Consider the following 25,416-nt stretch of genomic DNA (forward strand, 5'->3'; position numbering starts at 1 on the left):
AGGTCAAGATTCTGGAAAATACAACTACTATGTAAAATACTCAGTCCCAAAAGAATCAAAAATCCCAATTGAGTCAATAGCACCTAGTGGATGGAATTCAACAAACAAAGATCAGAAATCTTCAGAAACAACCCTCCTTCCAAATTTACCAAAGACATCTTGGGCTGACAAAGTCGAAGAAGATGAAGGAAAAAATGGAAAAGAAGAAGAATCCATTGATTAACAAACAAGCCTAAAGATTGATAGTCAACTCAGAGGCAAAAAGAAAACTTATGTGATTTTTGATGGACCCATGAAAGGTATTTACCATAACTGGGCAACCATCAGACTTCATGTAATGGAAAAAATGTTAGATACAAGGGTCATGAAACTCTTGATGAAGCAAAAGCAGCCTACAATGCTGTTTACAAAGAAGTTGCAACAGCCAACAACATAGTCAAACCATCAAAAATGGAGACTAAAAAGAAAATATTTGTAGATAGGATTATCTATGGAGAAAGACAATTTGTCAAAGAAATAACCATTGGAGATTACTACAAAAACTGGAGATGGTTAACCAACTATTCAGAAGAATTTAAAACTGAATGTTTTTATCCTAGCAATAATGGGATAGAAGTCAAAGCTGTAACAGTCCCATGCATAAGCAAGGAATTAGTCAGATCATTCTATGATTGTGGAATGATTAAAACATTGTATCTTCAAGAAGATGCAGGAAGAAAGATATGTGAACTAGAACTTCTTCCAAAAGATATAGGCGAAATCGCTTATAAATTCAATAATAACTTCGCAAAAGGAAAAGAATTCTTTTTATCTTTTACTTCAACCTATCCATGGTTCGAAAATAATGAAGTTATTAAAGCCAGACACTTAATCAAGATTGGCATTTCAAATCATTCATATCCAACAAATGATGGAAGGGATGTGGATCCTAGACCAGAATGTTTTCTGCATCAAATGGAAAAATTCTATGGTACTCTCATCAGATTTGGAGTAAAATTACCAAACTCCAGGGTAATTACTTTAAAAGAAAGTTTTCTAGTCTATAGTGATTCAAGAAAACAAGCAAAAGAAGAGAATCTTCAGCAAATTCTAAGGTTCGAAGAAAACTTTAGTGGGCTTGAAGCAGATTTGGGCCGTTTACCCGACCCAATCCAACAAGAGTGTTGTGAACACTTTCAAAAGTACAAAGGACACCAATGCAAGTGGTGCGCAAAGGACCTGAAAAACGTGGCCGACAAAGAATCGTTGTATGACAGTGACATATCACCAAACAACGAAGAAAATGTAGAAAATTAGTGGGCATGGGACCCATTTAGAGATAAGCCTTATCTCTAAGGCGATAATGTAACTTTCTTTTCTACGTTTCTTTTATTTTCTTTGTCATGCAGTAAGTTGTAGCCAGCTGTAAGGATAGAGACATAGTATCTGCTTGTGAGTCTCTATGCCTATAAATAAGAGCCTATAAAGCTCATTTGTATTCACCATGTTTTGAGAATATTAAGTAATATCAATTTGATATAAGCTTTGCCTCTTAGTTTTTCTTTAAAACTAGTGGTCCTATAGTGATAAAACATTATAGTTGAGAATTCTTGAGGTTATACTCTGGAGGAATTTGCCCTGAGTTGGGATAAACTCAAAATAGGCAGAAAAAACTGCTGAAGAAATCAAATTGCTGAAGCAAATCAAACCATATTTCTGAAGAAATAATCAGGTATGAATTTATTTGAATCTCAAAATTTATTTGAATATCATATATTTATGAAATATGACTGAAGTCTCATATTTTGAAAGAACATCTAGTTATTATGCTGATAGCATAATAGATAATAAGATAGAAGAAGCAGATTTATCTTTAACTGCTGAAGAAAACTTTAAAAGAAAGTTTAGTAAATTCAAAGAATTTCTCTCAAGAAAAAATATTTTAAAATTTGGAATAATGATCGGAGAGGAATCAATTCCAATTGAAACAACTCAAGGAAATATAGTCATATCTACCATAGATAAGACACAAATTGATAAAAGACTTGAAACATTTTCTGAAAAAGAAAGGAGAAAAATTGGTTATATTCATATATCAACCATTCAAATCTTAATCAAAAGTACCTTTATGAAAGGTATTGATTCACCTCTAGAAATAGCCCTAGAAGATTCTACGATTTTAGACAAAAGACATGCAACAATTGCTCAAGGAAAGTGTAATTTAAAATATAGAAAAATAAAATTTGATATAAATTTACAAATAGGATTATCCCTAAAAGATAAAGATTTAGATAGATCTATAGTTTTTCATTATAAACTGGAAAACTCAAAATTTATGAAAGAGGGTAATCATCCCTTTACAATCTATTATAGAATTAATTATGCTTTGAGTAATTCACACCATAGCATATAATTCTTAGGAAAAGATACAATTCATATTGATGAATTGTTTACACCTTTGATTACTTTAAAATCACCCATATTTAAAAATTTAGCAAGAAACAGCTTTTCTTTAATAGAAGCCGAGAAGAATCTGTTTGAAGAAACAGAAAAACCATTGTTTAAAAGTTAAAGCCTTATAATATCACCACCCAAAAGAGACTTTGAAACCTCTCGAGTTATGATTGAAGATGGTGCCTCATCCTCAAACAATATAACTTCATTCGAACCTCCTAGAAAGGATTTCGAAATTAAAAAAGAAAATGAGCTCAAAAAGCTACATGATTCTATAAAAACCTTATCAACACAGGTTAATCAAATAAACCAAAGACTATGAATAGTCAAGATTTTTACATATATGAAATTAGAAGCTACATACATTAATAAAAAAATTATAATGCCTGGCTTAACAATAAAAAACGAATTAAAATTATTTAAATTAAAACTAGAAAATCTAGTTAATCAAATAGAAATAAACTATGATAGGATAATAATGAAAGAAACTCTTTGGAGAACTCGTGAACTACTAATTACACATATTTCTTTTATAGAAGAACTCTTAGAAGAAATAGAAGAAGTAGAAAGCCTTTCTATTCAACAGAAAGAAAGAGCTACAACATTATTATGACCTTTTCAAGGGCTAATTAACCTTGAACAATTTTTAAGTAAAGTTCAAGAAAATTCCGCTGGCGATTCTGCGCCAAATCTGGTATCAGAGCCAGTAACACAATCCTAAGGGATAAATATATATATATATATATAAAATTATGACGTCAGTTAAACTATTAACCGACTTAAAAGGTTATAATCCACGTGGCACTCTCCTATTATGCCACATAAATGACTTTACCAAAAAAAGTCATAAAAACTGACTTCACCATAGCAGCTCCCTTAAAGTGATTGTTCGGTTAAAGTAGGCTTATGGGTTTTTAATATGTTGTGTGTCGTACCTTTAATGTAAGGGTCATGTTAACTTGTGCCCTTAGGGCACATGTTAAACAACCCAAAAGTAGAAATTGTTTCTTAAATTTTGTGCATTCAATTAGTTAAAAGTCAAAAAGTTAAATTCAAATACATTAATTACAACAAAACATTTCTATTTTTACTTCTTAACTTGTGCCTTGAGGGCACAAGTTAACATTAGCCTTAATGTAAAGTAAAGATTCATGATGAGTTAAAATAGAAATATCAATACTTAATTGAGGCCCAAATGATGATTTTGTAATATGGTCCCTAGGTCACATATTGTTGACAGAGACATTCTTACATGGACACAAACATAAATGTATAGTGTTTAGTCACACACACATCACAACTCTTTTCCTCAAACTACTAAATCACTTTATTATCAATTTGTTTTTTGTTATTAAAAAAAATATTTTAATGTATGTGTGTCTAAACACTATTTATTTATATTTGTGTCCATAGTAGAATTTTCCTTGTTGACATTCCAATATCAGCGAGACAACAACATGATCGGGAAGATGAATAACTTATTGACTCTAGTTTTAAAATCAAAATTAAGTTTGGTTCTGACCTATATTGCATTTTTTATTTACTTTTCCTTTTTCACTAGTAAAAGACCCGTGCGAATTAAGTTTGGTTCTGACCTATATTGCATTTTTTATTTACTTTTCCTTTTTCACTAGTAAAAGACCCGTGCTTTCGCACGGGTCACGTAACATTGCGATAATTGTATAAAAATATTTTTTTTTTGAGGGAATTGTATAAAAAATAATTAGATTGTTAGAATTGTAGAATGTGTGTAGATATTAAATGAAAATTATGAGTATTAATGTAATGATACTATTAAATAATTTTCTCTTATATATGCAAAAATTTGTTAAATAGTTGAGTCAAACCAATGATGGATTTTATTCGCTTATATATGTGAAAACAAAATTTATGTAGATAGATGAGAGAGTTGATATGATAAATTTTTGAAACCTCGTGACTATTTTCAAAATCAAAATTAATGTAGTGTTTCTATTAAATAACCTTTTATTTTATTCGCTTATATATGTGAAAACAAAATTTATGTAGATAGATGAGAGAGTTGATATGATAAATTTTTGAAACCTCGTGACTATTTTCAAAATCAAAATTAATGTAGTGTTTCTATTAAATAACCTTTTATTTTATATGTAAAAGATTGTTCAATGTTTGCACCGCACCCATTGCAGATTTTATCTACTTATATATGTATAGTCAAATATTTATGTACATATATGAAAAATTCGATATGATAAAATTTTCAAAACTCATGAATATTTTCAAAATCAAAATTAATATAGTCTTGATATTAAATAACTTTTTATTTTATATGCAAAAGACTGTTCAATGTTTGGACCGCACCCGTTGCAGATTTTATATATTTATATTTGGAAAAACAAATTTTTATATACATATTTTTTAAACATCATGACTATTTTCAAAATCAAAATTAAGGTAATGTTTTTATTAAATAACCTTTATTTTTTATGCAAAAGACTGTTCAATATTTGGACCGCACCCGTTGCAGATTTTGTATACTTATATTTGAAAAATCAAATTTTTATATACATATATGAGAAAGTCGATATGATAAAATTTTGAAAAATCATGACTATTTTCAAAATCAAAATTAATGTAGTGTTTTTATTAAATAACATTTTATTTTATACGCAAAATACTGTTCAATGTTTGCACCGCAACCGTTACAGATTTCATGTACTTGTATCTGCATAAACAAACAAATATATATATAAGAAAATATATATGATAAAATTTTCAAAACTCATCACTATTTTCAAAATCAAAATTAATGTTGTTTTTCTATTAAATAAATTTTTATTTTATATGCGAAGGATTGTTCACTGTTTGCACCGCACCCGTTGTAGATTTTATGTAATTATATCTGCATAAACAAATATATATATATATATATATATATATATATATATATATATGAAAAAAATTCAAAACTCAAGACTATTTTCAAAATCAAAATTAATGTAATGTTTCTATTAAATAAATTTTAATTTTAAATGTAAAAGACTGTTAAATGTTTGCACCGTACCCGTTGTAGATTTTATGTGCTTATATTTGCATAAACAAAATTATATATATATATATATATATATATATATATATGTATGAGAAAGTCGATATGATAAAATTTTGAAAACTCATGACTATTTGAAAATATCAACAATAGTGTAATGTGTTTGTTTAATAAATTATTATTTTATATATAAAAGAACGTTAATATTAAACTATATTCGTTGAGGATTTTATATGCTTATATACGAAGAAGAAAGTTTTTCTTAACTAATATGTGATAATCGATATGATAAAATTTTAAAAACTCGTGCCTATTTTTTTTTAAGGAAAAAACTCGTGCCTATTTTTAAAATGTCAAGATTAATGCAATGTTTATATTTATTCAATTTTTATTTTATGTGCAAAACACTGTTCAATGTTTGAATCGCTTCCGTTGCATATTTTAAATGTTTATATCTGCATAAATAAATTTTATATACATTTATATACATATATTAGAAAGTCGATATGATAAAATTTTAAAAACTCGTGACTATTTTCAAAACATCAATATTAACGCAGTGTGTCTATTAAATAAACATATACCTTTTGTGAGTTGAAGAGTAAGGATAAACAAAGAGATGAGATTAATTGGTAGGGCACAATGGAAGTGATATGTTATAGGAACTTGGCTTAAGAAATTTTGTTACACTTTATCCGAGAAAAATCTGTGATGAGCTCTACCATAAAAAAATAGAGTAAATAGTCAATTACCACCCTGAAATTGTAAGTTTCGTCAATTACCTCCTTGAAATTAACAACTTTAATTACCCCCTGAAATTGCACAACGTTAATCAGTTTACCCCATCCGTCAAATTTTTCTGTTAGTCAACATGACGTTTTGCAAATACCCCCGAAGTTTTGCACTTATGTGCAAAATGCCCCCTAAGCTTGAAAATTTATATTTTTTTTCTTATCCTTAAAAGTGATTGCATTATCACTGAATTGTGGAGCATATTAACTAAGTTTTGACGATATACAACCATATATTAACAGTATGGTAGAACAAATTGGCAGTATTTGGTAAACCCTACAATAATGTTCAAAACTCAAGAATATTTACAAAACAAACATAAAAATATTTCTTTGTTCCAACATCAGATGTTGTTTTTTCTTTTTCAAGTTGTCCTTCACCCCATTAGAGATCAAAAGGATGGGGGATATCATGTTTTTTTATTCTCTTAAAAAAACATAATGAAATATACATAATACATGGTTAATGTTCTATCGTTTAAAGGAACATATATGGTTGTATACCGTCAAAACTTAGCTAATATGCTCCACAAGTCAGTGATAATGCAGTCACTTTTAAGGATAAGAAAAAAAATATAAATTTTCAAGTTCAGGGGGCATTTTGCACAAAAGTACAAAACTTCAGGGGGTATTTGCAAAACGTCATGTTGACTAACAAAAAAATTTGACAGAGGGGGTAAATTGATTAACATTGTGCAATTTCAGGGGGGTAATTGAAGTTTTGCTAATTTCAGGGGGGTAATTGACGAAACTTACAATTTCAGGGGGTAATTGACTATTTACTCAAAAAATATCTTACTTGAATTTTACCTCACCATCACTTATGGTGTATCAGTATCATGGCCGTCACGTGATTTTTCTTGCTTTTTTGACATAAATTGAATCGTTCTCTCTTTTATTACTATTTCAAGTCCCTCTTTCTCTATTCTAAACACAATTTTAAAGAGAAGAATAACGAGGTGGAGATAGAGACCGATTTAAAACTAACTAATAGGAAGGATGAAAATTTCATAGAGTGAGTGGTATTATGTTTGATTGTGATTTTAAATGTGTTTAATCATTCATTTTTTGTGATTGTCGCCTCCGGAGCCAAGAGCATCCATCTATCACAATTTTCTGGTTGGTTTTAGAATACATAGATAGTGGAAGAGAAAATTAATATTAAAGGATAAGAGGACAACACTTTCGAACCTAAATTAATTAATATCAGAATAAGATAGTTGAAGAGAAATTTAATATCAAAGGATGACTGTCCTCATTGCTGTCTACGTACCGTTTAATGGAGCAATTATTATTAGCTTAATAATAATGTTTCATGTTTCAATTTTTAAGTAAAAAATAATGTTCCATGTTTCTATTTCTAAGTTAAAAAACATGTCTTTAGTAAAAATAATTGCTAATTTTGATTTTGGTGGATAATAATAATTATACGAGTGTTATTTTCCGTTTAAATAGAAGATTAACCTTTTAAAAAGATTATGCGCTTTTTTTTATTAGAGGCCTATTTTTACTATGAGAGCCGAGCCTCCAGTTTCATAGGAGCGACCCTGATCAGTTAAATAATAAATGTTTGTATGGATGATTAAGTGTTTCAAGTATTCAATAAAGGGCATCTTTGTCAAGGAGAAATATATAATTGCATACATGGAATATTCAGATTGCCGTGAGCTTGAACTTTCTAAAAAACTCCAGAGTTTGAGTGGAGATCTAGTTTTCTGCTTTTTTTTTTTTAAATTAAAGAGGTCATAGTTTACTTCTTTGAATTCTTATGGTAGTTAATCTGTTGGAATTTATATTGTATTAAAATGTCTTTTATGCCTATCATTTTGAACAATCAAAATAAGAATGTGAGCATTTGATCAATCTTGGCAAGATCACATGTTGCTGATAACACGACTAGAAAGGATATAGAAAGCATATTTGCTAATCCATGTGTTTTTTTTGCAATGGTTCCAATAATCATATCATATCATACTTACTCTAAAAGTTTGTAAGGTCAAGCAATCACTTAACCCTAATCACTTTGCTAATTTCCCTCCTAAGTACAATGCTAAATCGTGTCTTGCAAGCTTTATCTCATTAAATGCTGCTTCAAGGTTTTTAAATTTTGAATTTCCCTCCTATCTTGCCATAACTAATATGACCATTAGGTTTCTAACCAACTCACTTTATGCAGCCCAATATGTTTAAGCTTCCCATACTTCCTTTACCCAATCACAAACGCCCTGATCTTGCTCTATATATATATGCATGGCATGCGCATGCTATCAATTGCCCAACTCCTCCCATTTAATTGCATCTGCGTTAACTAAAAAAGAAGAAAACATGTCTTACCGTGAATTCGAAACGTTGCTTGCACTTCACTGCTTGAAGGGTGAGTCATTTTATTTTAACATACCATTTCTTACTTGCTGCACTATGCTTAATATGCCATGAATTAATGATGTGATCTAATATTGTTTCAACTCCTTTGGATCCAAATCCAACATCTGATTTGGACAAGATCGTGAATGAGCTTAGACTGCAGTACCAGACTATCTGCTGTGAATTCCATGTCAATGAGGTGTGAAGTTATGATATTTATGTTGGTTCACGTGTTTTTATAAAAATAATTTGGAATGTTGCTGATTTGGTGGTTTCTGTTTTACACAGGGTGTTGTATTGTTGCCTAAGATGTTCGTGACCGATTTTGGTGATCAGATCGGTTCATATGTCACATTGGTAGACACTAATTTTAACCAGTTTGAAATTTTAGTTGAGAGGATTAACGGATCCATTTTTTTGACAACCGACTTCAATGCGATACGAGATTTTTGGATTATGATGGTCTTCTCTGGCTTAAGCCAGTTTGGCATTAAAGTCATTAACATGCTTGGTTTGTTTGTTACACCCTCTGCATTCAATCCTGCAATTTGTTTTGAGTTTGAAAAGCCTGTTGCTCCGGAATTCATTTACCAGAACGTCCCCATAACAACTGAGATATTAACTTATCGTCACAATGAGATGAACTTTCAGTTGCACATTGAGGTCAAATTAACTAAGTACGATGTTACTTCTGGATTTTTGGTAAGATATCACTTTTGTTCAACAAAATTATAACAAAGAAATATGTTTCAGTGCTGATCATTGTTTATTTTCACGTGCATATGCTGCCATATAATAGCTTTTGCAGACTTGCACTTGGTAAGAAGACCACTTCTGTTGTTGTCGTTGATGATTGCGGTAATACTTGGAAATGCATTGCCGTTTATGGGTTGTATAATTTTTTTAAGTGTAGATGTTTATTCTGAGTAGACAAAAGATAAAAATGTGCATTTTTACCATGAATCCGTATATAGTGATTGGCATTTTTACCATGAGTCTGATTAGAGTAATTTTTATCAAGAATATCTGATTATTGGTTACACTACCATGATTTAATTATATCATAGGTTAAAGTAAAAAGATGCTATCCATGCAGTTCACCATTGGACAACCTATTTAAGAATGGCTGCGCAACTCATAACATGCAGGTATTGATATATGTGCGTGCATGGGTTACTGTTACAATTAATGCAGTTGCTGCACCTTATAGTTAGGAGCGGTGATACACATACCACCATAGGTGGCATACCACTCCTACACCCCTCCATTCACACACTGCCATGTAGTCTAAATGAGTGACTCATCCTGGCCCCACCAAAACTCATTCCTTCACTCTTTCCCTTTTCACTCTTTCCCTTTCTCTTTTTTCTTTCCAGTATCAGAACTCAGTAGATAACACTCACACACGCGTTTTCCTTTTCCTTCTTCTTTCACACATAGCACGCAACACCACCGCTCCTGCAGTCCACCACCACCCACCACCCACCACCGAACTGTCGGCTGTCGCTCTCCTCTCTTCTTCTCTTTTAGGTCAGTTATAACTCAAATTACTTGATAGTAGCAGTGAGAGCAATTGAACCAGGACATTGAAATTGAAATTGAATTAAGATAGTGACAGTAGTAGTGATTCCAGTACTTAAATTGAAATTGATTTTAACTTTTAGGGTTTGGTTACTGAAATTGATTTTACATTGTTTGAAGTTGAAATTGAAATTGATTTTTAAATTCTTTCATCAACCCAGTTGGACCTCTAATTGTTTATTCGATGAATTCGTAGTATATCAGTTAGAATTTGTCTCTCTTATGCTGAAACTGAGGGGGTTAAATTATTTTTAGTCTTTCTCAATTTAAGTGTAGCCTATGAATTTCGCTCTCTTATGCTGAAACTGACAGGTTATAGGAAGATATTTGTGTTTATTTATACTTCATTGTTAGCTGAGTTTACTAGTGATAAAGCCTTGGATTGTGATTAAGCTTTTTTGAAGAGATTTCTGCCCAAAAGGCGAGTATGTAAAGGGATTGTTGTTTACAGCTTTAGTTTTCTGTTTAACGAATTGATTCTTAAGTAAACATTCATTTCAATACTTGGTTGTTGCCTTTAGAGAGTACAGGTTCACTTGGCCTAACATCTTTTGTCATGTCATTTGAAGTTAGATGTTACTTACTTTTGTCTATTTAAGCTCTTTGGCATACACACAATCTTGAGTTTAGAATTGATTTCTTGAGGATTTAGCTATCTGTTTTTGACTGATGCATGAGTTTTAGTTGGAATTAATTTCTTGAGTATTTCATGAGTCTTGTTATTGTATGATCAATATTTGCAGATTCAAAAATAAAAATATAATTTCTTTATTAAATTTTGTATTATTTAATCATTTGACAAAAAATATTGCCCCACTAATATTGGAAGTCCAGGTCCGTCCCTGGTGGAAGCGGTAACTCCGGTCGAATTTCCCCTCTCCACTGAAGCGACCAAAACTCACTTCGTCACCGATGAGGAATTTATTGAACAACTTGCAACAGATGACTCGGTCATGGAGATTCATGGACCAACACCAAAGATGGAGTTACAACTCACGGGAATCATTTCGAAGTTCTTGGATGTGCAGAAAATGGAACAACTCCGAGAATTCGCCGGACACTTCGACGAACCGCCAGAAAATGTGGTATTCGATGGCGGTATAAAGAGAAATGAAGGTTTGTCTCTAACATCTCAATTTTCTTCTTTTGCCTCAGACTTTAATAGTTCCTGGAAAAGTAGAGAAAGAGTAAGAGAACCTATGATAAAATTCGATGAATTTTTGGATGAAAATAAGGTGCTGCCAGTGTCAGTTTCTGGAAATTTTGATGTATATCACAGGAATTCAACATGATTCTAGATTTGTCCCTCCTGATATATTGTTTTCATGTGGTGATATTGCAATTTTGGCTTGGCTAAGCTTTTTGAGGTTGGTGATTATAGTTGCTCTTCCACTCTAATTGCTCGTCCCTTTGGTTATCTTATTTGGATACATGGCTATTTGCTACAAATCCATGCCAAGATGTCATTTGAAGAATGCGTGTTTGCTTTCAAGGTTGATGACATTGACATGTTTATTTCAACAATGTGTAATTGCACAGAGAAGTACCATGAAGCAATAGCATTAACAATACCTTTCTGGACTCACAAAGGAGAAACTCATTTGACATGCTCACAGTGGAGAGATGGTGAACATTGGTTCCAGATTGAGTCACGCATTATTGATGTTCTCTTGTTCATGGGAAGACCCACTAGATATAGGAAATAGACATGTGGACTCATAATAAATAAGAGAAGGCCAAGGGAAAAAGGAGATTGTGATAATCTCATTCATTCTCTCTGTTATTCTCTGCTCCTCTCTGTAACTTTTTTTCTTTCTGTACCTTTCTGTTATCTTCATTCCGTGTAATTGATCCATTAGAGATCTTCTTTCACATCAATATTATTGAAACTTTCCACTGCAATTTTAAGTTCATTACACTTGATGTCTTTATATTTTGCAGCATCTGAACAAATATGGATTAATTTAAGTCATTAGCATTTAAGTTATTTTCAATCAACTGATTATAGCTTATTTTGAAGGAGTTAATTGCTTTTAAAAAAAAAAATTAAGACATCAATAATTGTCCCATGAGTTATCTCTTTTGAACGAAATTATTTACATCTGGGAAATATAAACTAGCCAAATATATGGTCTGTATGACCACATTTTTACAAATACGTGACCACTATTTTTTCATAAATTAGAACTTGTCCGTCCTTAGGCGTGATAAACTTGCCGATTGTAAAACAGGTTATTTATGGTTGGAAATGCTTTTAGTGCAGTGATCAAATGAGATCATGCGTTCGATTCGCCTAAAACGATATTATTTACATCTGGGAAAGAAAAACTAGCCAAATATATGGTCTGTATGACCACATTTTTACAAATACGTGACCACTATTTTTTCATAAATTAGAACTTGTCCGTCTTTAGGCGTGATAAACTCGCCGATTGTAAATCAGGTTATTTATGGTTGGAAAGGCTGTTAGTGCAGTGATCAAATGAGATCATGCGTTCGATTCGCCTAAAACGATATTATTTACACCTGGGAAAGAAAAACTAGCCAAATATATGGTCTGTATGACCACATTTTTACATATGCGTGACCACTATTTAGAGGTGTAACCATATTTTTTTTCATGCTTAAAAATTGGTTGTCTATAAGTGTACCAACATGACAAAAGAAAACTACTCCAATTTAAAGCTTAAGTAACAAGGAAGGTAGTAATATTTTATATCTGACTGATAAATTGATATTGTTTACACAAGAAAATTACATATAACTAAAGAAATGAACAATGTAACCACAATTTTGCAAAGGCGTAGTCATTATTTTTCCTACGTTTAAAATTGGTTGTCTTTAAGTGGATCAACCTAACAACAGAAAAATTATGCAATTAAGAAACCAAAGCTCCTTGCATCCTAACTAGGCCATAATTCCCTCAACACATTTCCATTCATTTTTATGGGGGTCTTCATGTCCAATAGATATCGGAACGGCGACTCCATAATATTGCTCTTATGTGCAGCGGACAAATCTTTGTTAATTTCAATCAGCCCATCTGTGCAGCACATGATTTCTTATCTTTGCCTAAAAAATAAACATCGATTATGCATTAAAAACATAAGAGACGAACAATTACATAAACATTAATCGTAATTAGTTAAAGAGTACTTACATCGATATCCCTTGCATCATCAAATCACTAACACCTACAATTCATAAAACAGTGTCATACATACAACAACACTATCCAAAACACCAAGATCAGCCCCCACTTGTTTACCTGAACTATATGAAAAAATCCATCTTATAACTAAAATACAAACATGTTATAATCACACATTTTTCACAAAAACTAAAGATCGTTCTAGAGATAATATAGTGACAAGTTAATGTTTTCCTATGTATGTCATGATAGGCATACTAACAAAAAATTATCTGCACTTAACCATATTTTAATAAAGACGTAACCACATTTTTTTCTTCAATTTTTTAGCACTTGACCATTTTTTAATAAAAGTGTGACCAGTGACCACAATTCTTTTGATTAAGAGTTTGACACTAACTCTACGTGATATCATTTAGAGGAACAACCAAAGACAAACTAAATAATTTGGGGAAAACTTATGATTTTTTACTAACAATAATACAATGATAAATGAATGTTCTTCTATGTATAACATGTTTCAGACAAACTAACTTAAAATAGATTCACTTAACCAACACAAATTACCATCCCAAACACATATGCAATTCCCATCAAGTGCGAGCATCAACATAATAAGAGCCTCTAAAACTATATGTAGCAAATATCATATAGACAAGGAGCTAAAATGAAGCAATCCGACAATAGCTACAAAGATTTTAAAAACATTATACATCTATTTGAAACTGAAAATGGGACATGGTATTGACACACAAAGATTGTCATGCACTAACCGAACAACAAAAGAAATATCAAAAAATGGAAGAATCAAACACAAACTAAATAGGGATTCTGCACCAATGTGATTCTTTCAAAATTAGAAATCAAATTACAAATTTACAATTCAATCTTCTCACAAACACATATCAACATGTGTAGTCATATATAAACAACAGTGAATCCCAAATTGTGTTCTCAAAGGAAACGAAAAAACACTGATTCTAAATGAATTTTTACAGAAAACGAAAAAACAATGACAATGAGGTAAATCTCAAACAAGAACATAATTGAGAATATTAGGATTTTCAATCCTGAAGAAAACACTGCAAAATTAAACTGAAGAAATCATACTGGTTTGTGAAGAGGGAGAAGCTGATGGATATGTGCGTTGAGAGGTTTGGATCTCGTTTTCTTCGGCTTTAGAGTGTGGCGGCGATAACAAAGCATCAATAACTCGTCAAAGTATTTTCCAAGTCATGACATGAATTACAAGTCATACAATTTTATACATAAAATATGTCCAACATAAATATAAAGGTTTTCATCCACTTCCCTACTTATTTCAGTGTGTTTCTAATAATAATCACAGTTTTGGCGACATTTTTCAGAGTGTCAATTGATAAAAAATAAAATAAAAAAATGTTACACATTAGTTAATTTCACTATGTTTTCTACATTCAAAAACAAGTTTTTAATAAACAGGCAAAATAGAAATATAAGATATATAGAATCAACACTTTGAACTTAAATTCATTCAAATCAAATCCAGAGTGGATCCTCGCTTATATTCTTGAGGCCAAATTTAGACCTAGCAGAGGACACATTCGTCTATGGTTCATCAGAGAGACCAAAGCGAGTAGTTTGGGTTTAATTCTTTGTTGGGTACTAAACGACCGTTTGGGTTGCCTTATTTTTTAGCTTATGAAACATAGCGTATGCAAATAAACAAGCTTTTAAGGAATTATGTTATATTGGTATCGTCATAATCTGTTATTCATAAATTGCATGACAAGCTTATTAATAATACATATAAGCTTATTTATTTGCATAAGCTGTTTTGTACAAGCTAAAAAATAACCCCATCCAAACAGGTCCTAAATTGGACCAAGAGAAATTATGTTTGTTGACTAAATTAAGGCCCTGTTTGGATTGAGCTTTTGCAAATAAAAAAATTTCCAACTTAATTCATAAGTAATTGTACCTTCATAAACTACATTAACAAGATTATAAATAATACATAAAGGCATATTTATTTGCATAAGCTCTAAAATAAGCTAATCCAAACAGGGCCCAAGTGTTTCAGTCTTAAATAAATGATACATAATTCTTACGGTATACACAATAATTGATTTAAAAACCTAGAACATGTGTGTATGGTGCTTATAGCTTAATTAAAAAACACAACAAATTTACAATTAGATCAACATAATAAGCAAAAAACAGACAAAACCTAATTATTCACTCTTAATTCAACACAAATCACCAAAATAACAAAGATAAAAACCCAAATTAGAGTGAAACAAATGGATACCTGAGCACGGGTGAAGCCACAGAGAGCAAAAGTGGTGAAATGACCATTGTAGACACCGCTCTCATCCAAATGACCTATATTAAGCTGAACTGAGGCATGATCCTTTGCAGTAATCAACCTGTTTGTTGCAGAACTGAAACAACAAATCCACAAAACAAAAACAGTTCAAAATCAAACTGATTTTTTAAAACAATTATGATAAAAAAGCGATTATAAAAGGTCATACCACTTCCTAGGAATGTAGAGCTCGGTGATTTGTCCTTCTTCGTTCTGCATCTGTAGGGTTTGTTGAAAAATCACTTGGTAGCAAAAATCTAGAAAAAAATAATAATAAAGTAAATTAGAATACAATGAAGTAGATTAGATGATTTCGATTTGCAAAATGAAATGAAGAACGATTCAAATCGATTGTGAGAGAGAGAAGAGACGAACCAGAAGAAAGAGATGCAGAGGGAGGCAGTGGCGGTGGCGTTGGTGTTGATGGCGGAGGCACGGCGGTGGCATTGGTGTTGATGGCGGAGGCTTGGTCTCTGCCTCTGGGATGACAGAAGAGAGAAGAAGAAAGTGAAAAGGAGAATGGTGTGATGAAATTACTCAAATGTCTTTTGCAAAATTACAAAAATACCTGCCAACTAAGAGGTGTATGGAGAAGTGGTATGGAAAGGGGTGTTCACCAATCTTTTTCCTATAGTTATTGATATATAGAGCCATGCATTTTGATAAGACTAAGGATCCCATGGAAACAATAATCAGCATAGGGCAGCAGTGACATTAAAAACATCAACCCTTGGGGTAAATCTAAATTTGATTCTTTTTATATCCCAAGAAGATTATTTTTACCCACAGTAAAAAGTTTTTGGGGTAAAAAGAAGCAGATTTACTTTTACCCCAAGAGTTGACCTCTTTGTGCCCAAGTCGATTGACCTCTTTCTATCCATTGATTGACCTTTTTTTACCCCTCGATTGGTCTCTTTTTACCCCAAAGGGTAAAAAGACAGACTATAAAAAAGAGATTTATAGGGGGTGAGAGTGAGGAGGAGAGAATGTGAGATGATGGTGTGAGAAAATGGTGAAGGTTGGAGGGATATTTATAAGGGGGAATGGTAACATAGGTTTTATATGCACTAAATGCAGTCAAAAAAAGTTGTAAAAAATGTGTAAAAATGGTGTAAAATCAAGGTTGAATAACTTACCACCGTCCACAAAACGTGTTCTTGAGATCAAACCACCAGCCACAACAGCGTGAGTTAACTTACGCCACCGGTCAGAGGTGCGTGACTTAACATGCACATGTGTATTTTAGTCTTTTTAGTTGGGAGCGAGCAAAAACACATCAGGCACGTAACACTAGGCCTGTCAAATAAACTAAATTTCATGTAGGAAGAATGAATGTGACATTAACACCTTTATTTTTATTGAGTTGACATTGATCAAATTACTCCAAAACCATGAGCTTCTACTTATAAAAGACTACATTTATCGTAGTTATTTTTTTTGTCGTAGTTGAAATTAGTTTATAATTTTTATTCACTAAAACTAAATACTCCAAATAAAAAGGGATACACTTTATAAGTCCTACACACACGCGCGCACACACATTAGCGTGCAACAAACACATATGTGTATTTCTATCCACTCTTTTTTATTTTGTTGTCGTGCTAATTTGTCTATATATTTGACAATGGTACTTGTATAATTTGATTATAATTTACTAACTATTTAGATATTACACAAATTATAAAATAAATATAAGTATAAAGCTTGTACAAAAAAAAAACATAAGTATAAAGCGAGATCTAAACAAATATACAAAATAGAAAAACATATAGTAACAACAAAAATGAAAATACACGTTTAGTGTCTAAAAATGTTTTGTACCATTGATTCCTTCATAATACTTGATCATACGTATATCCACTCCATTATTAATCGGCATTTTCACCCTAATTTGTGCTTCGTGTTCATGCTTTGCACCTTCTCTTGGTAATTTAAACTATACATTGCATTCTTTGTCATGCATGGTCATACATCTTACTTCCCTCTTTGATTCAAGAAACCTACAATTCTTCGATACATAAATCAAAGTTGTTCAATAAACCCAAGCAAGAAAACCACATAAAATGAAATCAGAATCTCGTAACTCACCTAATGAAGGAATTAATTGATGCACTTAATTAGTTGTTAAAAATTACATTTTGATTCACTTAATTAGTTAAAAATGACATACATGATGTACTCCTCTGTCTCAAAATATAAACAAAAATTGGTCAACATAATTTAATGTTGGTTCAAAATTAATATCAAATACATCAACTTATGTTGACATATTTTTGCTTACATGTTGGGACGGAGAGAATATTTCCTTATACTCTCTCGATTTTTAATTATAAACACTCTGAGTAAAAAAATTGTCCCTAAATATAAGTCTTTATACAAATTACTAGATGTATTTATTATTTTTTTTCTTAAAAATATCCCTAATTAATACTACTAACTTTTCTTGAAATATAAAAAGTCAATTCTAATACAAATACAAACAAAAGACAATTTAGTAATATTGACATACAAAATAAACACATTAATTACATTAAAAAAATTCTTCAGAAATGTAAAAATGACAAAGGAAGTTTACCCATAGATGGAGGGAGTAAAAAACTTACAATTGTGGTATTCAATTCATGCATTCCCGTTTCCAATATGAGTATTTCACTTGCCAAATTACACTCTTTGAAATTCAAATATAAGACATCTTTATCAGCTCAATCAACAATACACATTGTCTTGGGGGGGGGGGGGGGGGAATTAATCGAGAAACAGATGAAGAATAGAGTTTAACCAAAAACAATAATCGATACTTTTTTTCACTTACCCATTTGGGGTTGACCTAGTGGTTGGCTTGGGATCTTGGAGTTTGCTCCTCCAAAGGTCTACGGTTCGATTTCCTCTGGTGTCAATTTCGGTGGGCTAAGTCCATACAGAGCTTGCTCTGGCTTTAAACGGGGCCCCTGCAAATGGGCGGTGGAATTGGTCCCCTCGGATTAGTCGGTTCTTGGATCGGTCCCCTCGGATTAGTCGGTTCTTGGATCAGATACCGAGTTTTTTTAAAATTTTTTTTTTTTTTTTCACTTGTTTGCAAAATCTCCAAAGGTTGTGGCCTCCATCATCCCAATTTTTCTAATACATATTTGTGTATTTTCCTTAAATTATAATTTTTATTGTCACCTAAAATTAAAAAAAGAAAGAATCGTGATTTTTTTTTTTTTTTGGGTATAAAATTGTGAATATCTTTAGTACTCTATCAGTGTCATTTTTAGTTGGGTAGCTCTCCACCAACAAAATATTAGTTGGGTAGCAATAGTATAGTACCCATATGACATGATATCCAAAATTCACAGATCAAATTGAAAAAAATCATACACACTATTAACATTTATCTCTCATGCTTATCAAACTCTCTACCTACACAATAACCATTAACCACCGATGACTAACCTATATCTCAATATATCTTTTTTATATCGTCACTTTTTCCCCCTTTTGTTATATGTTCACATCTCTTCCCAAAATGCCAAAGTGTATATTTGGATTTGATTATGGATGAAACAAAATTGAATTTAGCGGCATAAATTGATTTTTGTCATGTTTGAATATTTTCAAGTAGAATTGATTTTATCTCTACAATTTATTTTCTGTTAGAAATTATAATTTTTTACTTTAAACATGATTTGTACCTTCAAATTTATTGTTTAATTTATTATTTATGCAAATGAATCCAAACATAAATCATATTGTTTAAACACTTCATTGTTTGAAATCTAGATAACCAAAATAGAACGAAAAATTCATAAAAGACCAAAGTGTGTAATATTTATAAGTCAAGGGATAAAAATGAATATTTGAAATTTGTACATAATAGCTTAGTTGTTGTGTGCTTGCTTACACTTCACCCATTCCAAAAAGAAAAAAGGAATAAAACCTCCCTTCATCCCTTATATATAGACTCATTCCTTCACTTCACACCTCACACCACCCCCCCCCCCCCCCCCCCCCCCCCCCCCCCCCGCTCTCTCTCTCTCTCTCTCTCTCTCTCTCTCCTTCTTCTCTCTTCTCATCATATATATTGAGTTTTTCTGCAAGAAATAATAGTAAAAAACAAGTCTAAATTTCTTTATTTTCATCCTCAAAACACTTGTTTAATTGGAATGTGGATGTGGCCAAGAACATGGACAAAGATACAAAACTAAAGCACTTAAATACAAAACAAGTGATATCTTCATTATGTTCGGAAAAATATATTATTTTTATCATTAAATTTTTTGTTGCTGGTGTAATATTATCATTAAAATAGTCTCCTTTCTGTGCTCCATTTGACGCTCTTGGAAGTTGCATAACCCAGGTAATTGAATACATTCAATAAAATTATATATGCACTGCTATTTCATTTGTGAGAGTTATGTTAGATAGCCAACTGATCAATAAAATCTTATTAGGTGTAATGATCGATGCAAATCTTTGATTCATAAGAAATTTTATGAATTCTCATTCTATAAATTCATAAAAAATGATTTAGACATTTTATAATTTAGTGATCATTTTTTGTCAATTTTGCACACGATAGTTGAGATATCTTCACAACTTCAAAAGATATCGATCTCAATTCTCAACAACTTCTTTTTTAAAGAATCTCAACAACCTTTGTTACGTCAAAAAACAAAAAAAAATAAAAAATTCAACAATTAGTTCCATTTAACTTGGGGCTAATAGTTGGTTGTTTATGATCATAAATAAAAAAACATATACCATCCGATTACTAGTATAAACAAAACTTTATTTTTTAATTTCATTTAATAAATGATTTATGCGGTCTATATTATAGACCACGTACATCACTTATTTGATGAATCAAAAATATCAATTTTTGTTTATAATAGTGATCAAATGATGTGTGTATATATGTGTGTATATATATATATATATGTATATATATATATATATATATGTATATATATATATATATGTGTATATATATATATATATATATATGTGTATATATATATATATATATATATATGTGTATATATATATATATATATATATATATATATATATATATATATATATATATATATATATGTATGTATATATATTGGACGAACAGCGCAGCCTCGCTGTGTCCACCACTAATGAATGTTTTCAAGGTATTATTCTCTTTCTCTTTGTTTTTCCTTTCTGCGGGTTTGTTTTGGCTACTCAAATAAGAAAAATGTATTTTTCTTCTTATTTTCAGCATCAAACACTATTATTTTTTTGTGATAAATAAAATTTAGAGGGAAGAGATGATGCCACGGTCTAACTTTAAGCTAGATAGGTCTAACTTTAAGAAGTAGTTAACTTGTTGCGACGATTTAGGAACTCTATGACAAAAATGTTAACCACTTTATCTTACAGAGTAATTGAAGACAAATAAAAAAGCTAACGACATAAGGTTGGATGAATGAAATCAAACATGTTTAGGATGATATACGTGATATAAAAAAAGAACCACTCAAACCTCAAAGAAAATATTTACATCCAGGATTACCTTTTTATTTTATTGATAGAATACATTATGTTGCAATGTTGCTTGAAATTTAATGTTGGGTAGAAAATAACCTACAAGAAAGCTAACTCATACTTTTGTTTGAGAGTTTGGGAGGGAACATGATAGGAGGGCTTTGAAAGAAAGGGGTCGGGGTGTGTGAAAAAAAATAGTGGGAATCCCTCACTTTTTGTAGGAGAGAGCTTTTGAAAGGCGTGGAATTTTATTTTTGGGTCTTTAAACCTTTGGTTCCCCGGTAATATGAAGTTTTTCCAAGAGATAAATAAACTTTGATTAAAGATTGCATTGAATTCGGATTCTTTCAAACAACTCTCAAACTTATTAACACTTGAGTTCAATCACTTAATTAGTTTGAATAAGTGAAATGAAAATACTTATGAGTAATATATATATATATATATATATATATATATATATATATATATATATATATATATATATATATATATATATATATATATACGGGGAATGCTAATACACACCCACTTCAATTTTAGAAGGTGTGCATTAGCATCCTACACCTATCTAATTTAGACAGAAAAATACCCTTTTTCTCTATTTTATTGTCATTAAAGACATGTCCTTTTAAGTAATTTCTTAACATACTTTTTTTTTTCTCTTTTTCCAAAAAAAAACCTTCACCTGGTTTGTTTGTTAGAGCAGAAGGTGGAGATGCCATAGAAACCGACCGTAAGCAATTTTTTTTGAACAAACCGACTGTAAGCAATTGAAACCAACCATGATCCAAATTTAATCCAATTATTAACAAAAAAAAAACAAATCTTTATGTTCTTAGATCAAAACAACATGGTCAGTCCTGGTGTTGTTATCAACGTCGTTATGCCGGCATGCAGTTCCGACCTTCCAGCACTGCTCTCAAATGGAATACGGCAGCGCAGAATTTCGTTGGCAACGGCGGCGCGTAGCTGGAGATTTGGGACCTGTGTTGTGCGTTATTACAATGGAGTGAGCGCGTGGGATGAATTTTGAGAGAGAGAGAGAGAGAGAAACTCTTAATGTGGTTTGAAATTACTTAAAAGGACATGTCTTTAATGACAATAAAAATAGAGAAAAAGGGTATTTTTTGTCAAAAGTAGATAGGTGTAGGATGCTAATGCACACCTTCTAAAATTGAAGTGGGTGTGTATTAGCATTCCCCTATACACACACACACACACACACACACACACACACACACACACATATATATATATACACACACATATATATATATATATATACACACATATACACACACACACACACACACACACACACACACACACACACACATATATATATAGTTTTGTTACAAGCCACCCTTTGGTGGTGTCTTTTAACAAGTCACACCTTAAAGTGTGATTTTCACTTTTTAGTTATAACTTTGCTAAAAGACACCTTCATGAAAGTAAGTTGGTGTCTTTTCGCAAATGCTCATAGAGTAACTTGATAAAAGACACCTTCATAAAAGGTGTCTTCTATCATAACCCATATATATATATATATATATATATATATATATATATATATATATATATATATATATATAAGTAAATAAAAACAAAATTACGTTACTGCCCCTTGAATTAAGAAGTATTTTAAAAGGAACATTTGGGTATTTGGTCCAAAACAAAAAGGTGTACCGTACTAATGCATATATTCTAATTTTTGAGTGAGTGTGCATTAGCATTCCACTATATATAATATATAATCGATTTGAAAATTTTTAAGATAAGGCTGAAGGTTTGAGTTCAATCACTTAATTAGTTTGAATAAGTGAAATGAAAATACTTATGAGTAATATATATATATATATATATATATATATATATATATATATATATATAAGTGAATAAAAACAAAATTACGTTACTGCCCCTTGAATTAAGAAGTATTTTAAAAGGAACATTTGGGTTTTTGTTCCAAAACAAAAAGGTGTACCTTATTAATGCATATATTCTAATTTTTGAGTGAGTGTGCATTTGCATTCCACTATATATAATATACTCCCTCCGGTTCTATTTACATGAGACAATTTACTTTTTAGATACATTAATTAATTTATGTATTTGGTTTAGGTTCTTGACTAGATACATACATTATTCAATGTATCTATAAAATCAACTTTCTTTTGTAAATAGGACCGGAGGGAGTATAATCGATTTGAAAATTTGGGAAGCATTTTAAGATAAGGCTGAAGGTTTGAGAAGCAAGTTTGGATTTCTTCCAAGGTCCTACCATGTGGCATGTGCTACTAGTTTACACACAAAAATCAACTTTCCAAGGGCTTGGAGCAATTTGATTTTTTTTCTTCTAATGACGAATGTTAGTGGTGAGATTGTTAGATTAATATTTTACCCCTTTCTTGGGTTTGAATCCTCCAACTCATTTTCCCTTAGCTCAAACTAGCTGAGCTATCCAACCCTCACAATTTGATTCATTTATTAAACACACTTCTTCTTTAATCATTAAACTCATATTTTCTTTCTTTTTGACAGTTGTTTCAAATTGCCACATGTTCAAGAACCAATTGCAAGAGTATGCACAGAAAGCGAGACTCGCCGCACCTGTGTATACAACTACTAGTGAAGGGCCTCTCCATAAACTTTCTTTCAGGTCAACAGTGCTTGTGAATGATGTTCTGTATGAATCTTTGACTGAATTTTCTAAGAAGAAGGCAGCAGAGCAGTCATCATGTTCTGTATGAATCTTTGACTGAATTTTCTAAGAAGAAGGCAGCAGAGCAGTCAGCTGCAAAGGTTGCTTTGATGGAGTTGGCCAAAACTAGTGATGTTAATCAGTCCATCACTCAACTTGTTGTAGATATTATTTTTTTCTTCCTATAAGAGGAGCCTTAGCGCAACAATAAAGTTGATGTCATGTGACTGAAAGGTCATCAGTTCAAGTTTTGAAAACAGATTTTTGTATATAAAAAAAAAGAGTAAGACTACATGCAACATACAATTTGTCTTCAAATAGCACTTTGAATCCAATAAAACTGTTTCTTGATATTTTTTTTCTCATTTGGTGTTGTTTAACTTTGAAATATATATAGATAGGAAGTTCAGGTTATTAACTATGGAGTCGGACATAAATTTGAGCCTCATTACGATTCCAGCCTTATTATATAATGGTTTTGCATTATGCTTGTGACGGAGTTTTATACAAATTCGACAACTCCCGGTTTTTGGTCCCGAGGAAGGTCTGACGTTGAAGAAAGTGGTGAGACTGTATTTCCTGTTGGCGGATGTTTTATCCAAATGTGCTAGAAAGGGTCTATGTGAAACAAAAAATGGATGATGCTCTGCAGTTTTGGAGCATGAAGCCAGATGGTACACTAGATACATCTGATTTACATGGTTAGAAATTATTAAAAACTGTAACTGTAAATATTGACTTAATTATTAGTATAGCATGTCAAGTTCAAACTTAAGAGTGTGACTAATTTTTTATCGCCCTGAATCATGAGATGTGTTTCGATATTTAGGTTGATTGATCCTTATATATATACTCCTGATGTTTAATCTTATGCTTGACTCTATTAAGAAAGATCTAGAGAATAATGAGTTGGATCTAATTTTTTTTTTAATGAGTCCGATGGTCAGCTTCATTGTTTTAGCTGTATTGTGGTCTCTGTTTGCGTTCTTTGCCTTAATTATTTTGAACGCACGGCTCACCTTTTCTTTGATTTCCCTTTTGCGAGAGCTATTTGGTTGTGGATTGAGGATAAATTTTGGATTCAGCTAGATTTTTCTTCTCATATTGCTCGGATTAACTGTTGTTCTTTATCCCTGATTGAGAATCATTTATTGGCAGCCGTTCTTCATGTTTTTCACACCGTCTGGATCAACAGAAATGCGCTTAAATTTAATAGTGCTAATGTCTCAGTGCACTTGGCCATTGCAAAGGTTAAATCAACAATTTCTATCAGTGCTTCTTTATGTAAGGTGTGTGTTTCTATTTTGGCCCGACAGCGCCCTGGCGCTTCTATTTTGGGAGATTTAAATATTTCCAGCCTTTAAATCTCCTCCTATCATCAAGTTGTTCCATTGGGAGCCTCCTACTCATCCTTGGCTAAAGGTTAATACTGATGGATCTTTAGTTGGTAATGTTGAAACTTTTAGTTGTATTTTTATAATTGCTCTGTCGGTTTACATGGGCAGTTTTTCTAGCAAGCTT

The 25,416-nt window shown here is 31.5% G+C and overlaps 2 protein-coding genes, 2 long non-coding RNA genes and 1 pseudogene across 11 annotated transcripts; 4 read left to right on the forward strand and 1 right to left on the reverse strand.

The window, feature by feature from the left end:
• Positions 1-450: 450 nt before the first annotated feature.
• LOC146921343 (uncharacterized) lies at positions 451-1,296 on the forward strand. Its single transcript, XM_085711290.1, has one exon. The coding sequence runs from the start codon at positions 451-453 to the stop codon at positions 1,294-1,296; it is 846 nt and encodes a 281-aa protein (XP_085567416.1).
• Positions 1,297-1,765: 469 nt separating this feature from the next.
• LOC146921344 (uncharacterized) lies at positions 1,766-2,551 on the forward strand (annotated as a pseudogene).
• Positions 2,552-9,836: 7,285 nt separating this feature from the next.
• Positions 9,837-12,099, forward strand: LOC146921345 (uncharacterized). Its single transcript, XR_015012114.1, has 2 exons — positions 9,837-10,146; positions 11,032-12,099. It is a non-coding gene; the product is annotated as an uncharacterized LOC146921345 (long non-coding RNA).
• A 789-nt stretch (positions 12,100-12,888) lies between these two features.
• On the reverse strand, positions 12,889-16,323 carry LOC146921346 (small ribosomal subunit protein eS21y-like). Of its 7 annotated transcripts, none has more exons than XR_015012118.1 (7): positions 16,264-16,323; positions 16,071-16,174; positions 15,865-15,952; positions 15,639-15,771; positions 14,391-14,524; positions 13,358-13,384; positions 12,889-13,269 (listed from the first exon to the last, which is right to left on the reverse strand). XR_015012118.1 is itself a non-coding variant. In XM_085714762.1 (6 exons), exons 2-5 carry the CDS (start codon positions 15,912-15,914, stop codon positions 13,377-13,379), a joined length of 300 nt encoding a protein of 99 aa, XP_085570888.1. In that variant the 5' UTR covers positions 15,915-15,952; positions 16,071-16,223; the 3' UTR covers positions 12,889-13,269; positions 13,358-13,376. The 7 variants fall into 7 exon arrangements, 2 of the variants coding, with proteins under 2 accessions (XP_085570888.1, XP_085570889.1); XR_015012115.1 differs by having other exon boundaries at positions 13,358-13,465; positions 14,459-14,560; positions 16,264-16,320; XR_015012119.1 differs by lacking the exon at positions 14,391-14,524 and having other exon boundaries at positions 13,358-13,465; positions 16,264-16,320.
• Positions 16,324-19,707: 3,384 nt separating this feature from the next.
• Positions 19,708-24,248, forward strand: LOC146921347 (uncharacterized). Of its 2 annotated transcripts, none has more exons than XR_015012121.1 (2): positions 19,708-20,034; positions 23,316-24,248. It is a non-coding gene; the product is annotated as an uncharacterized LOC146921347 (long non-coding RNA). The 2 variants fall into 2 exon arrangements; XR_015012120.1 differs by having other exon boundaries at positions 23,379-24,248.
• Positions 24,249-25,416: the final 1,168 nt, after the last annotated feature.

The sequence above is a fragment of the Medicago sativa genome, chromosome 5 (genome assembly GCF_051527215.1).
Source record: "Medicago sativa cultivar Bolivia chromosome 5, Bolivia_mono, whole genome shotgun sequence".
Taxonomy (NCBI): Eukaryota; Viridiplantae; Streptophyta; class Magnoliopsida; order Fabales; family Fabaceae; genus Medicago; species Medicago sativa.